The following is a 16,798-nucleotide window of genomic DNA, read 5'->3' as shown; positions in this document are numbered from 1 at the left end:
GGTAGTAAATATGTATTCTCTTAACTTCAAAATATGGTAAGCTAGCCCTACTGAATGTGTGTGTGTGTGTGTGTGTGTGTGTGTGTGTGTGTGTGTGTAATTTTGCTGACTGGAGCCCTGAACCTTAGCCCTAGTCTTGCCCTGATAGCACCACTGGGATGATAGGGTTCCTAATGGTATCCAGGGGTAACTGGTTAAGCAATTCTGAATATGATACTTGCACCACACATTCTCTGCTGTGCCTCTGGCTTCTCCTGTCTAGCATTTTAAATACTATTAGCTTTATTCCTTAAATTAAAAAAAAAGACTAGTAACATTAATAAAGTTCATCTTCTTCTGAAACTTTTCTTTTCAAGTGAAAATCAGGACCCAATCTCGAAAGCCCAGTTGGTCCCTCGTTAAACTTCATTTGCAAATGAGTTGAAATGCATGTGTCGTACGCTTCTCTCAGACCAGAGAAACATCCTCAAATGAGGGCATGTGAAGAGAACATTTCTCTTTCATCCACCTCCTTATTTCTCGTCCCGTTCGCTGTCAGCAAAAAAATTGGGGTTTTCTGACAACGTGGCCCTTACTTTCTTCTTTTCCTTGAAGCGCCCTGAATGAGAGACTTTGACGTGTTTCCCTTTGGTGCTCTTGTCCACAATCTTCTCTAGCCGGGCGTTGAATTCGCGCTCGCTGCTCCCGCTGTTTCCCCCGTCAGCAAGCACACCCTCCTGTTGGTTCTCATTGTTGGTGACATCGTAGATATCTGGACTTTCATACAATACTTTGGGGGTGGATTTTTTTTTCCGGAGAAAAGTCAGCTTCCACCAGCTATAATTGTTTTCCGCCATGGTGGCCAGGAATCGACACCCTTGAATGTGGGGGGAAAGCAGATCTATTATTATCAGGAGGTGCCTCCAGACTGCTAGCCATTTTGCCTGCAAGATTCAAGCGTGTACTGAAAAAAATGTAGGTTTGCACAACTGAAGGGGATTAAAGTACTCTGTTGCACTAGTGCAACAAACCCACCTAAAAAAAAGAAACACACTTCTAGGAAAGTGACAGAGAAATGCAAGGAAAAGCTTGAAATGAATGAGCAATTGACAGGAATATGTATAAACACCCCTCAGGCAAATAGGATGAATGTGAATTGTTCTTTGTTTTATAACCACCCCATAAACAAATCAGAACAAATGCTCAGTGAAGGCTGGATGTAGCCTAACCTCCAGGCAAGCTTTATGCAGAGAAATCAGGATGAATGTTCAAAAAACAGGTCATCTGCAGGATTTTGTGGCTTGGGCTGGTTCTTTCCTCTGAGGGATTAATTCCTTAGAATTCCAAATCTTGTTTTGTTCCCCGCACCCCAGAAAAAAATCCCAATTTCTAGTAACAGATTACACAAGGCAAATAGTTATCCTGAAGCCTCGAGGCCTTAGGCACTAACAGCAAGAGCCTTGGCCTGTGAGCTCAGCAGAATGGGCACTTAAGGGTAAAGGTACCCCTGACCGTTAGGTCCAGTCGCAGACGACTGGGGTTGCACGCTCATCTTGCTCTATAGGCCGAGGGAGCAGGCGTTTGTCCGCAGACAGCTTCCGGGTCATGTGGCCAGCATGACTAAGCCGCTTCTGGCGAAACCAGAGCAGCGCACAGAAACACCGTTTACCTTCCCGCCAGAGCGGTACCTATTTATCTACTTGCACTTTGATGTGCTTTCGAACTGCTCGGTGGCCAGCAGCACGGACCGAACAACGGGAGCTCGCCCCGTCGCGGGGATTCGAACCGCCGACCTTCCGATTGGCAAGCCTTAGGCTCTGTGGTTTAACCCACAGCGCCACCCACATCTCAGCAGAATGGGCACTTACATATTGCTGAAAAGGAGGAAACCCATTACTTTAATTAAAAAAAAAGGCACAGAGCTGCATGCAATTTACATTGTGCTAATTTATATCCATAGGTGCAAATTTAGAAAGAATAACTGTAGTTTGACTGGAAATACAGTACATCTTGCCATGATGAAGACTAAGGGACACCTGTGTGCCTGCTCAGTCTCATACCCTCCAGGTGTCCCGATTTTCCAGGGACAGTCCCAGAATAATGAAAGCCATCCTGGCTTCTGAATTGATCCCAGAATGTCCTTATTTCGTCCGCCAGTTTTGCCGTTGCCGAACTAGGGGACAGGGATGAACTGGCGCTTATTCCGAGCAATGGTGGGTGTGGCTTCAGCAGCTGCGAGGGGAGTGGCCTATCCATGGCTTATCCATGGCTGCCACAGCCAGCCTCCTCCATTGGGCAGCTCATAGCGGCTGCTGGAGAGTGGGCAAAGAGGAGGATAGGCTGCAGCCGCTGAGGCCCAGCCCCGTGTGACACACTGGCTCAAGGATGAGCAGTGCCAGGGGTGGGGAACATGTAGCTCTCCAGATGTTGTTGGCGGGGTCTGATGAGTTGAAGTTCAACAACATCTGGAAGACTGCAGGTCCCACACTCTTGTGCTAGGACTGCAACTACTATGTGACTTAAGCTTCATTGCCATAGGTAGATAGGAAGCTACCTTTTACCAGGTTTGTCCATCTATCCCAATATTAGCTACAGTCACAAGCTTGCCTGGGCCTCAGGTAGAGGTCTTCCTCATCACCTGTTAACCTGTTCCTTTAAAAAAAGAGAAAGAGATGTTGTGCATTGGACCTAGGACACAAGGCATGTGCTCTAACTCATCTTCTGCCTGTCCAAATCGAGGTTTGACCTTTACTTTAATATCTTAATCCTTGTGACCCACTTCCCCATCTTCTCTCACTCTGTTTTTCTCTTGCCATCTATTTCCTTATAAAGAAAGAAGAAAGAACATGGTTTGACACAGTGGTAACCCTCTCTAGACTCTTATGGTCCAGTTGTGAGTTATGAACTACAAACACTATACTACACAGCTGCCTGGGTTGCCCCAAGAAGATACAGTACATGGTCATATCCACACAATGTATATAAAACGTTTAAAGTATATGGCTTCCCACAAAGTATCCTGGGAACTGTACTTTACTCCTCACAGAATTGCAGTTCCTAGCACGCTTAACAAATTACAGCTCCCAGGATCCTTTCAGGGAAGCCATGTGCTGTAAATATATGGTGTATGGATGTGACCTCTGTTGTCTGACGCAGAGTTACAAAAGGTGCCTCTGCTTCTCTCCCCCTCTACATAAATGTCTTGGTAAATAAATAAAAAGGAGGTGCTGCTTCTCATATGCCGATAAAAGTGCTGTGGGTGCCAGCACAAAATGGCTGCAAAAAAGAGAGAAGTGATGGTACTCCATGCTGGTGACTAGATCAGGCAAAAAATTTCACAGGTGCCTCTCCCCCTTACTGGCAGTATAATAATAAATGAAATAGCTAACATTTTCCTGCCTTTTCAGTACATCTAAAACCAGCTGCCTGAGATAGCCACCTCACTTTGCCTAATAATAGGCCCAGCCTTGAGTCAGACCCCGAACCTAACCTTGTTGCTATGAGAACAAAATGAGCTCAAGGGTAGAATGTAACCTGTTCTGAGCACTTCAGAGAGGGCTGGGTAATATATGAGGGCTTAGATACACTCACTCACACACACATATAATGTCTGTGTGTGTAGGGACGGGGGAGAAATTCTATTTGGCTCACATTTAAAGGCAATTTTACCTAATTTGCACCTTCCAAACCAATACATAAATCAAAACATGGCCATCTTTCAAAAATCGTACCTCTCAGAATTTTGCAGTGCAGTTCTCTAGACAAGTTACATATACAAAAATGTACACACTAGAGTAAAGTGTGCATATAAATGCACATATTCATGAAAATAATACACAAAATGCTTTTCACAAATGGGTATACTGTAATAGACAAAAATGCAAATAAAAATGTGTGTACAGTGTATTAAGAGATATTTGCATTGAAGTACTGATGAATTATTATTATTAAGTTTGCAAACTGATGTAAAAATTGGAATACTGAACTGATCAGTACCTGAAATACAGCTTTCCCTCCGTTGTTACATTTCCCCAGCAAAGCATAGATAACTGGGAGTATGGAGTTATTCTAACGCAGTGGTTCACAAATCTCCCCAATGCTCCGGGCCTTGAGAAAATGGTTGAGGGTGTTGGAGAACCATTTAATGATTTTTCTGTCTGTTGTTTAGTAATTATAAGGTGCTAGATGTTGTAGAATTATGGTGGACTGTGAGCTACACTTTGGGAACCCTCTATTCTAGGGTGCAATCTCAATTCATGTGAAACAATGGTGGGACCCAGTAACCCTGACAAGCACTCTCCCTGAACTGAGGGCACTTCCAGATGATCTGTTTGCTGAGCCTTCATCCTGATTTGTTTGCAGAGAGATTCGACAGCAGTGGCTACTTGATGAGCATTCATTCTGATTTGTTTGTGATGAGTTTAGATGACATTGCGCCAACGCAAGGAGGTTTGTTGCGCAAAACCTCCAAATCAACTATAACTGCACAACCTGAGTTTACCAGTACGTGATTGAATCCCATTCAAAAAACAGTGACAATCTGGAAACATCCTTAGACATAGAAAACCTCCCAGAATTCTCTGTGGCACATAATGTTTCCATGCAGCTCTTTCTCAGTAGACATATTCATATGGAAGTGGTTCTAGAACGTTTCTGAATCTAGAAAGTTGAAAGACAGTGATGCACACTCCTCAACTTTCCCAAGACACCTTGGAAATTACAGAAGCCATCCTTGCTTCTGATTGGCTCCTAGTATACCCCATTTTGGCTTCTGCAAGAACACAGCTCTGAAAGACATGTGCTTTTGGATGCCATGCTCTCATGCAAGTCACGGGACTCGCCTGGGAGCACAGCCCCAAAAGACTTGCATCCTGGTTTCCCCCCAGGCATGTCAGAGGGTGTGAGTCCAAACACCCAGTATTTAAAGGGTCTGCAGGAGTGAGTGACCGACCATTGTTGGCTTGAAATCATTAATGTTATTATTTATTTGTTTGTTGGTCACTTGATCTTGCCCAAGGCAACCCAAGGAGGTACCAGGGCGGGCCGGGGAGGCAGCCATGATGGCACCCCACCGGAATTGCGCTGCCGGGGGTGGTGCGCTCCCCCCGCATTCCTCTTCCTCCGCTAGTGCTCCTGAACAATCCCTATAGGAGTACCCAATGTTTTCTAATATTGTTGGTACTACCTCGCTCTACCTTGAAAGCAGACAGGACTCTTGAAGGGGGACAGTATATTGGATGTGCCATTTTTGTGGCATCTCTGACCTCTGTTACCACCGCAGGCACTCTCGTCAGCCCATGATGCTCTTCACACATGTAAACGCACACTGATCCACCATGCTGGAAAAGTTATGCTCTTTCTACTTTCTCAAAGTAAGCCCCAACAATGTCCACATGTTCCACTACGTCACGTTGGCATAAGGTCTTCTGCAGCTATATCTGAGGTAATCTGGGAAATGCTTCCCTGTTGAAACACCAACCATAGACTTTCCCATGCCTGAAGAGCTTATGGTTTGTCCACATTGGAAAATGGCCTCCTCTCCATCGAAGAGCTGTCCCTAACCTTTCCGCCTGTAAATGCGGGGGTTTTCGATCCTGGCCTTTTCGGACTTTCTAAGGATTGAAAAACCCCACATTTAAAGGGAGCAAGGTGCTGGGCAATGCAGGAATGGGGAGGACATAATGTGAATACCTCTAAATTAATGGGGAGACAGGTTGGTGCAAATCCACATTTTGCTCTGATGAGCAACTATGTTTACTGGCAGATCCCTCTGAAGAGGAGAAAGGGGCTAGCGCAGGTTTTTTCAACCAGGTGCCCTCCAGAAGTTGCTGGACTAACACTCCCATCATCCTTGGCCATTAGCCATGCTGAATGGGGCTCCTGGGATTTGGAGTCAAACAACATTTAGAAGCCATCAGGCTGGAGAAGGCTGGGCTGGAGGGTCAAGCATCCCCTCTACCACCACCCCAGCTCTCCCAGAAATGGCTTGCTGCGTAGGAGTGAGTGGGAGGGGTCCATCTTTTGCACACACCACCTGTCTTCGGGCAGATTTACATTACAAATTTCAAAGTGGCTCGAAACTTGTTTGAAATGGGTTTAGCGGCATAGCTGCCTTCGCCTTCCCTGTAGTATGCAAATTGTAGTTTTATGCATGCCATATGGCATGAATTTGCTGTTTATAAGCCCTAGTATTTCTTGCAAAAATACAGTTCCTACGATTCTTTGGTAAGGAGAGGTTTGACAGTTAGACAGCCTTGGAACTGCCCTTTGGGTAGTTCCACGTGTCGGTTTATTGTGGGATTGGTGCTGCACAGACATGTACGTCTTTCACTGCGTCACCTGCATCAAAATGCCAACCTTATAAATGAGAGACAACATGGTGCACTGGTTAGAGTACTTGGACTAGGACCTGGAGAGACTAGGCTTCAAATTCTCATTCAGCCATGAAGCTCACTGGATGATCTTAGGCCTGTCACAATATCTCTGCCTAACCTACTTTGCAGGGTTGTTGTGAAGATAAAATGACAGGAGGGGAGAGAGAACCTTATGATTTCTGTGGAAAAACCAGTACATTAAAAAATCTCATGGAAACAGTAACAAGGGAGGGGTGTTTTGACGTGGACAATATTGTAATAAAATAAAATAAAAACTTGCAGGCATAAGAAATGCCAGCTTTCCTTTTGCTTGTATACTATTGTGCCAAGGGTTTATAAGAGAAGAGTGTATTCGACTTTAAAACATTGCATACATTAAAAAAAAAACCAACCCCATATGAAACAGTAGACTCAGCTTCATTGGCAAAGAAAAAGTGCTTTATGCATGTTGTTAAGCATTCTAACATTGTGACACCAGATTGTGCTGTGGAGTCCCGTTTTTGCTAACCCAATTTCTCATACAAAGTTTGCAACACGTTTAACTGCAACACTTCTTTCATGTGTCTAGATCCAGCCAGTGTTTTTCTAAAAACATTCACAACTTAGTACAGGCATTTGGGACAGCAGAGAAGCAGTTGAAGTGCTCATTGCCATTTATGTCACAGGTAACAACGTCCTACTGGACCCTGCAGGACTCACACAATTGTTGCAGTAGCAAGGGATGCATGAGCTGTAGGGGAAATTGCGTTTCCCCCAGTAAAGAGGGCACTTTGAATGGTGAAGAAATGTGCTATTTCTATCACAAATCATATGGGCAGCAACTGTGCTTTTAATGTGCAACCCTTCCCCCCCCCCCCCCCAAAAAAAAACACCACTGCATGGGAAGGATCTTAGGGCCATTTACCTCTTCACATTTTAAAGGTGTATACCTAAGATAACTATACTGCAAAGCATAGAGTGAGTACAAGTGGGGAGGGGAATTGTGTATGCCAGCACATCTGATATACATATTAAGGAGTCAGGACTGGCCGTACAGTACCTTCTTATCAAGTGTACCTTCAGGGGTTAATCCGGGTTTGCTGATGTGGAATATATTCAAAAGGCCATTACGTAGTTGATTTTTGTTTTCCCATTTTATCTCAAACGCACCTTAAAGGTCCCACCCTCACAACAACCTTGCATGGTAGATTATTAAATTGTCTGTTCCTCTTCTGAAAGCTATTTTGAGTGATTTTTTATTTTTTCCCCAAGAGTTTAAAGGAACAGGGATAAACATCATGTCAATGTGAAATTAGTATATAAAAGCAACATGGGGAAAGGAGTCAATGGCCAGTGTGCAGATCAACTTTTAAAAAGATGGAAATGCTAAGAGGTGTTTCTAGATGTGAAATTAATTAAATCATAGGCAATTTGCTGTTATGTTTAAATTATGTACACGGTGATGAGTAGTGTTTAATGTTACATGTTTGTGTGTGTACATTTTTGTCATATATTTTGTTTCCTCCTCTTATCTCAAAGGCAAGATACAGGTGTTATGTTGTTCTTATCTCAGGCTTTCTTTACAACAACCCTGCATAGTAGATTAGGCTGAAAAAACTGTATCATCCAATATCACCTAGCAAAGTTGAGGAGCTAGCAATGATGAGAAACCTGTGTCTCCCAGATCAGTCCACTGCAGTCCACTGGTTTTCCATCTGTTGCGGCAATCAATTAAACATTTGTGGAGGCGCAATGTCCCAGCGAGCCGTTCAAGTTTCCCTCTGCCTTCACCCCCCATCCCCCAGTGCCATTACAAACATACCTGCTCTCTTGGACTTCTGAACTTCGTCTCTCACCGAGTAGCAAGTTCAGCCGTTATGGGAAAAGACCAACATGAAGAAGGGATGAGACGAGGTCCTGACAGTGAGGCAGGTCTCCGTGGCAAAACAAGCAGCCTTGGCTCTGGCAGCCAGTAGCAAAGTGGCTCTCACATCTCAGGTGTGCTGAGGTGCAACATACCTGTTCGTGCTGCGCCCCTTTCTCTCTCTCTCCCTCTCTCTCTGTGTCAAGGTTAACCGGAGACTCAGCCACTCCTGTCTAAAGTAAACAGGAACTAACAGAGAGGCCGAGCTGAGAGAGTTCTGAATATTCATGATGAGAGAAATCTAAGCTAAGACATTTTGCTGCCGCTTTGTTGATGTCACCTGAGGAGACCAGGGGAGCACCAGGGCCTTTCGATTCCAGAATGGCAATTATGATAGCCTGTTGCAGAGAAGAAGAGGGGAGAGAGAGAGAGAGAGAGAGAGAGAGAGAGAGAGAGAGAAGAGGCCTGTGGCACTTTAGAGATTAGTTTATTGGGGCAAGACTTTCATAGGTAAACACCTTACTTCCTCAGGTGTATGCTGTTGACTGAAAAGGCCAGAGGCAATATAGATAATATACATACACATACAGGGGCTGAGATGCAGTGGAATGTAAGGCACTGGGTTTGCAAAGATCACACCCTGATAACTGGGGTGTAAAATGGAGACCTTGGCTGGAACATCAAGGTGTGCCTAACAATTATATTTTGCAGCAAGGGAACCACCTGTGAGTATCTTCATTCACAGGGATGAGGAACCAATGTTCTTCCAAGTGTTGTCAGACGTATAGCTCCCATTATCCCTGACTAGCTGGAGTTCAGCAACATCTTGAGAGTTACAGGTTCTCCATCCCTACTTATTCATGACACAGTGCCCAAGTTATTAGGATTGTTTCACCTGTGCATATACCGGCACATCTGAGGGATAGTTCAGTCGGTAGAGCATGAGACTCTTAATTTCAGGGTCATGGATTCGAGTATCACGTTGGGTGCAGAGATTCCTGCATTGCAGGGGGTTGAAATAGATCCCCCCCCCCGGTCTCTTCTAACTCTACAAATCTGTGAATTTCATATATATTGACACTTGATTGCTGGCAGTCAAATGTGTGAACCAACATCACTGAAAAAAACTGCACCCAAGAGATACTGATAACATTTATTTATTTATTTATTTATTTATTTATTTATTTAACCCCGCCCACGTGGGTGGCTTCCAACTGAATATTAAAAACACAGTACAGCATCAAACACTAAAACCGTCCCTAAACAGGGCCACCTTCAGATGTCTTTTAAAAGTAAGATAGTTGCTTATTGCCTTGACATCTGCTTGGAGGGCAGGCAGGGCCACAGGGCAGGCGACACTACCAAGAAGGCCCTCTGCCTGGTTCCCTGTAACCTCACCTCTCGCAGTGAGGGAACCGCCAGAAGGCCCTCGGCGTTGGACCTCAGTGTCCAAGCTGAAGGATGGGGGTGTGTGAACATCATGAATGTGGGAGTCTATTTGTGAACCTATTTGTGTGGAATTTGGCCAGAGTAAATGTAGAATGTCTAGGAAGTTTGGAATCCTCTGCCACAGGTATTTCTGCCATTTCCATTTTCAGTGTCAGGTTTGTTTGTGTCTATCCCTTTCCTTCAATAGAAACCAACTTGATTTGCCTATGTAAAAGGCCGCAGGGCATTGCAGCAGGTGACAGCATTTATAAGACTGGAGGGGTAATATCACCATGTTACTACGTTGCTTTCAAGACCACATCTCTTGGCCTCCAGACGACGTCCCCAAGCAGAGGCACCCCGGAATGGCAAAGAACCACATTCCCCAATTCATCCCTTTGCCTCTGTGACATAAGATAATGCAAGCTGAAGGGGTTTTTTGTTTTGTTTTTAGGACAACAAACCTGCTTACCCATACCAGCAATGATGACATGTTTCCAAAACTTGAATCCTCCTTAACTATTATTTATATAATGTCTTCAATGCATATAATATATATTTATATTAGATAAATACAGATATCAGTTGTACTGTTAGGGCAGGACTTCATTATTTTTAAATTTATTATATGTATCTAACAAAATGTAAAGACCATGTATCATAATAATAATCTCTTTTATCAGTTTACATAAAATAGCACAATATAATTTTTATAATAAAAAAATCAATAAACTTCAAAAACAAGTAGGCATAAGGAAGGCACTTCCAGACTCACTGTTTTCAGGTGAAATTCAAGAGCACACTGGGAAATTCAGGTTGTGCAATTGGAAATGATTGGGAGCTCCTGTGCAACAAATCCATTTCCCTTCCTGCTCCCCTACCCCAAAAGATCAGGCTTTTTGCGATAAAGAAAGTGACTGGAAAATGCACTGGAAAGTGTGAGATTAACACTTCATCTGACACAATGTCATCTAACCTCCCTGCAATTAAATCAGAGCGAATGCTCATTAAACAGCCAGCATCGTCTAATCTCCCTGGCAAACAGATTGTGATGAATGCTCAATAAAACAAGTCATCTGGAAGCACCCTAAGATGATAAAAAATATAAGATAAAAAATCAACAGAATTTAAACGCAGATATGTGTCAGAAAATTACAGATCTGTGTAAAAAAGTAAAGGTAAAGGGACCCCTGACCATTAGGTCCAGTTGTGGTCGACTCTGGGGTTGTGGCGCTCATCTCGCTTTATTGGCCGAGGGAGCCGGCGTATAGCTTCTGGGTCATGTGGCCAGCATGACTAAGCCGCTTCTGGCGAACCTGGACAGCGCATGGAAATGCCGTTTACCTTCCCGCCGGAGCGGTACCTATTAATCTACTTGCACTTTGAGGTGCTTTCGAACTGCTAGGTTGGCAGAAGCAGGGACCAAGCAATGGGAGCTTACCCCGTCATGGGGATTTGAACCGCCGACCTTCTGATCGGCAAGTCCTAGGCTCTGTGGTTTAACCCACGGCGCCACCCGCGTCCCTTCAGATCTGTGTAGCCTTGCCCAAACAAAACATATCTTCCAGGGCCCCACTCCTGATGATGATGAGAAGGAGGATCCACAAATGAAGCAGGGCTGGCTTAATACATTTCAAAGTAAGCAAAACAATATACTTCAGTTTCAAAAGAATTGTATGGAGTGTGGGGGAGAGAAAGAGATCACTTAGTCCAGAGCCTAAAATTACCTAACTACACCAAACGCATATCATAAGGGGATTAAAAGAATCAGATCCACTAAGTCTCTAAAAATTGCACCATCAACTTTTGATTGTAGGAAAGACAACGGCCCTTCCCAGTGGTCTCCCCAACACAGAGAGAACATCTGCCTGGCCCGGGCTCATCTTGATGTACGTTTCAAAAAATATTCATGGGATTGCTAGTGGATGGGTGGGTGCACCCCCCCCCCCACATGCTCTCAGCAACCTCTCCCCATGACTTCCAGCACCAGAATAAATTATGTGCACACACATACACACTCGCATAATACACCCTGTCTAATTCACCATTTCTGGTTGCAAATTGGCATAGAATTCCAGCATCTTCTTGGCAGCACAGAATATTGACAGCTGTCTATGACTCTCACCTCATTCATTTCTCATGGCAAATACAGTTCCTTAGGGTCACAAGGGCTTCAGGCAAAGTTAATGTTCTTTCTACCATCACACAGACACACATGGCCAGTGCTTTTCCCCCTAAAATAATTGTTTACTCTCATTTTCTGACTTATATTGAAATACTGCCCCTCAATGAGGCCAAACTTAATATTCACAAAATGTTTAGGGGCATGCGTACCCCTGTGTCCCATCCCCCCGAAAAAAGCACTGCATGTGGCCTTGGAATAATTTGAGCCAGGGCTCTCCAGAATGCCAAGGACTGATTTTGGCAATCAGATTGTGTTTGGGACATTTGTGGTCAATTTTGTATTGTTTTGTCTCCATCCTGTAAACCTAAGACTCTGTGACTTTATGGTGTACCATGGAAGACCCACCAGCCAGCCCAAAAGGGAGAGAGATCAGATGCAGACTGGAGGGTATTACTTCCAAACAGGCTCAAGTCCTTTCCTGTCACCAGTTAGAAATAAAACAAAGGTAGTGGAGGATAGAAAGAGCCAAGGAAGTGTAGTGGTTAGGAGTGTCAGACTAGGACAAGCAGAGCAGGGTTCAAATTGGCCATAAAGCTCACTAGGTGACTTTGGGCTAGTCAGGATCTCTTCTTAGCCTGATCTACTGTACCTTACAGGGTTGCTTGTAGATGCAAAATAGGGATGGTGTGATGCACGTATACGACCTTGGGCCCCTTGAAGGAAAGGCAGGCTATAAATGCAATAGATAAATAAAATAGCTCTTAAAAAACTCTCTTTACATGGGTTTGGTCCTCCTGACTGGTAGATATTCTTGGGCTAAGTTGCTGCTACTGGAGTGGACATTTCTCTTTACATCCATTTTTCTGCTCTTCTTTGCCAGTAAAGAGTTAAGGCTTCCAGCTCTTGCTTGCCTGCTTGGACTATTGTCCTTTTGAATCTATTATTTCCTTCTGAAGGATTAGTGAAACTAGGCTTTGGCTCAGCCACTTGCCAGACCGGTTCTTCACCTTTCTTTCTTTCTTTCTTTCTTTCTTTCTTTCTTTCTTTCTTTCTTCTGTATTTCTGTAACCTAGTCTTTGTTTTGAGGGTACTAATTTCCTCTCCAGCTTAGCACGAATCTTCATTTCAATATTGGAACAAATAATTATTCTCTCTCCAAGACTGTCACTATTTTTAGGGTGGGATTTAGTGACAAGACAGGCAAATTCAAACTGCAGAGTTGATTGGGAGGTCATGCACAACTAATCTGCTTCCCCAAAGGATTGGGCTTTTTGCAACAAGGAAAGTGACTGGAAGATGCACTAGAACAGGCGAGACAACACTTGTTTTGACCTCTTGATGATGATAATAATAATAATAATAATAATAATAATAATAATAATATCTTTATTGTCATTGCCCCCTCTCGGGGACAACGAAATTATTTGGCTGCTCCATCCACCCAGGTAGGGCACTCCACTCAAAATCAGAACAACTATAAAAACACTAATTAAAACAATACAGTATAATACAGCAAGGAAGATTAGATGACTTTCAAAGTCCAGGTTTCCCATTCAGGGCCGAGATCGCTCTGGAGAAGAAGCTGTTTTTGAGACGGCTCGTTCTTGTCTTCATCGTCCTGTATCTCCGTCCCGTCGAAGAGACAGTGACCAGGATGCGATGGATCTTTTACTATGTCCAGTGCTTTCCTCTGGCACCTTGTGGCATAAATCTGCTCTAAGGTGGAAAGTGGGCAGCCAACAATGCTCTCTGCTGCCTTAACAACTCTGCACAACCCCATCCTGTCCTGGGTAGTACAGCTTCCGTACCACACACATAAGCCATAAGTGAGCACGCTCTCAATGGCACAGTGATAGAAGGCAAGCAGCGGTTTCTGCGGAAGATGGTTTTTCCTTAGGATTCTCAAAAAGTACAGTCTCTGCTGCGCCTTCTTCACAAGCCCCCTTGTGCTGACACTCCAGGACAGATCCTCTTGTAATTCAATACCCAAAAATCTGAACGTTGTTACCCTCTCCACACAGACCCCATCAATCAAAAGTGGCTGGACATTGCTCTTCTGTCTCCTGAAGTCCACCACGAGCTCCTTTGTCTTCCTTGTATTTATGAGCAAGTTGTTAGCTCTGCACCACTCTGTCAGCCGCTCCACCTCATCTCTATAGTCCATTTCACCCTCCCTTTCAGAGATGAGCCCAATCACGGTTGTGTCATCTGCAAATTTGACAACCCTATTACTAGGGTGAGCAGCGACACAATCGTACGTGTAGAGAATATCCCTGCAAAGTGCAACTTCCCTGAAAAGTGCAAACAATCAGAATGAATGCTCATTAAATAGCCAGTGTAGTCAAATCTTCCTGCAAACAAATCAAGGTGAATTCCCAGTAAACAGGTCATCTGGAAACACCCTCACTGACATAGGGTGTCTTCCAACAAATGGAAGACACCCTATGTAGAGCAGAAACAAACTGGGATGTGTGTGTGTGTGCGTCTGCATGTGCATGTGCATGCGTGCTAGCAATGGTAGTTGTTGTTGTTTAGTCGTTTAGTCGTGTCCGACTCTTCGTGACCCCATGGACCAGAGCACGCCAGGCACTTCTGTCATCCACTGCCTCCCGCAGTTTAGTCAAACTCATGCTGGTAGCTTTGAGAACACTATCCAACCATCTGTTTTGCAACCATCTCGTCCTCTGTCATCCCCTTCTCCTTGTGTCCTCCATCTTTCCCAACATCAGGGTCTTTTCCAGGGAGTCTTCTCTTCTCATGAGGTGGCCAAAGTACTGGAGTCTCAGCTTCAGGATCTGTCCTTCCAGTGAGCACTCAGGGCTGATTTCCTTAAGAACGGACATGGTCGATCTTCTTGCAGTCCATGGGACTCTCAAGAGTCTCCTCCAGCACCAGAATTCAAAAGCATCCATTCTTTGGCGATCAGCCTTCTTTATGGTCCAGCTCTCACTTCCGTACATCACTACTGGGAAAACCATAGCTTTAACTATATGCACCTTTGCCGGCAAGGTGATGTCTCTGCTTTTTAAGATGCTGTCTAGGTTTGTTATTGCTTTTCTCCCAAGCAATGGTAGATGCTCATGCAAATTCTTCTACAGTAAATTGAATCTGCTTGCAAATAATCAAATTTATATCAGTGCTCAAATTATGTGGCGGGAGGAAATGTGGGGTGCCTAATGAAATCTACAAGTTCCCTTGATCTCCTTCCCAATTTTATCGAAATCATGCCCCCCTGTAGCCTTCAAAAATAGTATCTAAGAGGGCTGTCAAAACCGGTAAGGTGCCTAAGGTTAGGAATAGGTTGGGATTCCTAACTAGCGGTGCAGCCAGAATCTTACAAAGCCTCCTTTATTCCAAAGAAATGTAGTCGCAATTAAGCGCCATTGATATGTGGGGCTTAATCAAAAGCATGACGAATGTTCTCTGGGTTTAAGCCAATAAGCATATGTAATGGATTTGGCAAGTTCTAATAGGCACACTGTAATGCCCTGTTTTGAAAAAGTCTGCTACCTTCTTTTTAGACTACAGATTCCTTCTGATTCTGATCATGTTGTGAGTGATGCTGTGTGTGTAGTACAAGCATAGGCAAACTCGGCCCTCCAGATGTTTTGGGACTACAACTCCCATGATCCCTAGCTAACAGGACTAGTGGTCAGGGATGATGGGAATTGTAGTCCCAAAACATCTGGAGGGCCGAGTTTGCCTATGCCTGGTGTAGTCAAATGCCACCACCCTCCAAAAGAGGGAGATATCAGCAGGCTTGGGGGAAGCTAGGGGTAAACCGGCCCAAAGAGAACTGAATATGCCTGCTGGTCCAGGAATGCTGACTGACTGTTGAAGGCAGGGAGGCGGGGGACATGATGGACTGAGTGGGATTTTGAACAGGGTGTACTGCACGCTGCAACATTTTGTTGCAGGACTCACTTATAGGACAGTGTTATTTGCAGCAGCCTTTCAGAACGTAAGGCTTAAATATATTCAGACAACTGCCATGTTTTTCAGGGTGATCACCTGATTTGGAAAAAATGTTGAGAATGTGATATTTGGATTGGTACTTGGTACTTTTCGATTATTTTAATTCTCCTGTGTGCTATCAACTGTTTGTAAAGAATACTTTTATATGGCGCACAGTACATGTGATCCAGGGAGCCCTTTGTGTTTTGCACACGTTTAAACACATGGTTTAACTTTAAACAAATAAATGAAACAACTGGAACGTTATTGTTTAACATTAATGCCATCACAAAAGCTGTACATTTCAATATTGCTGCAAAAAGAGACAGTGTCCCTCAGTCAAATTTGAAAACATTGAAGGTCTTTCAAAAGGAATTTGAAGTAAATAATGTGTTTTGAGTGTCTTTTAAAGTGAATTGATATGTATAGAGAGGGATTATGGAAGAGACAGTTAAATAATGAATTAAAAAAAAGAAAGATCTGGGAGTGAACTCTGTCTAGAAATTATGCCTAATTCCGTATGTCTGGAAGCCTGCTTCCTAGTCCCAGGTTTGTGGGAGTCCGCTGCAGGTATTCAATAGTGAGGTTCACGTGCTCAGAGCACAGTATTTTCCCCATACTTTGCACTAACATGTTCACAGCTATCAGTGTTAATCGGTAGCAGACAGCCGTTCTGGTCTGATGTCACAACGGAACTGGGCAGCCTTGGTGGGCTTTAGCGCATAAGAAAAAGCAAAAATGCAACCATCTTTCCCTATCATTGCATTTTTATGCAAAGGGACGGGGAGAATGAGAAGCTCTGGCTTCTGAATTTCTGCCTGCTAAGCTTCAAGGGCCGATACTAGAATAAAAGTATTATTAATTGGATTAATTGTGGTTTGGCTTAAATCTTCACCCATATCCAACCCTTTCAAGGCTGATCTTGCTCTCCGCTGAAGGGATCTGGTTGATCTTAATTCACCTCTATATGCCACGCGGATGAACACGTCAGTACTAATTTAGCACGCATGCAGAAACCGACACACGATGCTCAGCCTGCGGCTTTCGAGCGCCACCTGCTGGCAAGCCGCTGCCACTGACCCTTTTCTCTCCCGG

The 16,798-nt window shown here is 44.1% G+C and overlaps 1 protein-coding gene and 1 long non-coding RNA gene across 2 annotated transcripts; both read right to left on the bottom strand.

Annotated features, from left to right (window-relative positions):
* Nucleotides 1–261: 261 nt before the first annotated feature.
* Nucleotides 262–8,988, bottom strand: PRR15L (proline rich 15 like). The gene is made up of 2 exons (XM_079950180.1): nucleotides 8,155–8,988; nucleotides 262–856 (listed from the first exon to the last, which is right to left on the bottom strand). The coding sequence occupies exon 2, from the start codon at nucleotides 834–836 to the stop codon at nucleotides 513–515; it is 324 nt and encodes a 107-aa protein (XP_079806306.1). The 5' UTR covers nucleotides 837–856; nucleotides 8,155–8,988; the 3' UTR covers nucleotides 262–512.
* Nucleotides 8,989–12,756: 3,768 nt separating this feature from the next.
* LOC307201210 lies at nucleotides 12,757–16,784 on the bottom strand. Its single transcript, XR_013832651.1, has 2 exons — nucleotides 16,690–16,784; nucleotides 12,757–13,081 (listed from the first exon to the last, which is right to left on the bottom strand). It is a non-coding gene; the product is annotated as an uncharacterized lncRNA (long non-coding RNA).
* Between the last annotated feature and the right edge of the window lie 14 nt (nucleotides 16,785–16,798).

This window comes from Podarcis cretensis (assembly GCF_951804945.1).
Source record: "Podarcis cretensis genome assembly, chromosome: 13".
Classification (NCBI taxonomy): domain Eukaryota; kingdom Metazoa; phylum Chordata; class Lepidosauria; order Squamata; family Lacertidae; genus Podarcis; species Podarcis cretensis.
This window is presented reverse-complemented; position numbering and strand designations above follow the sequence as displayed.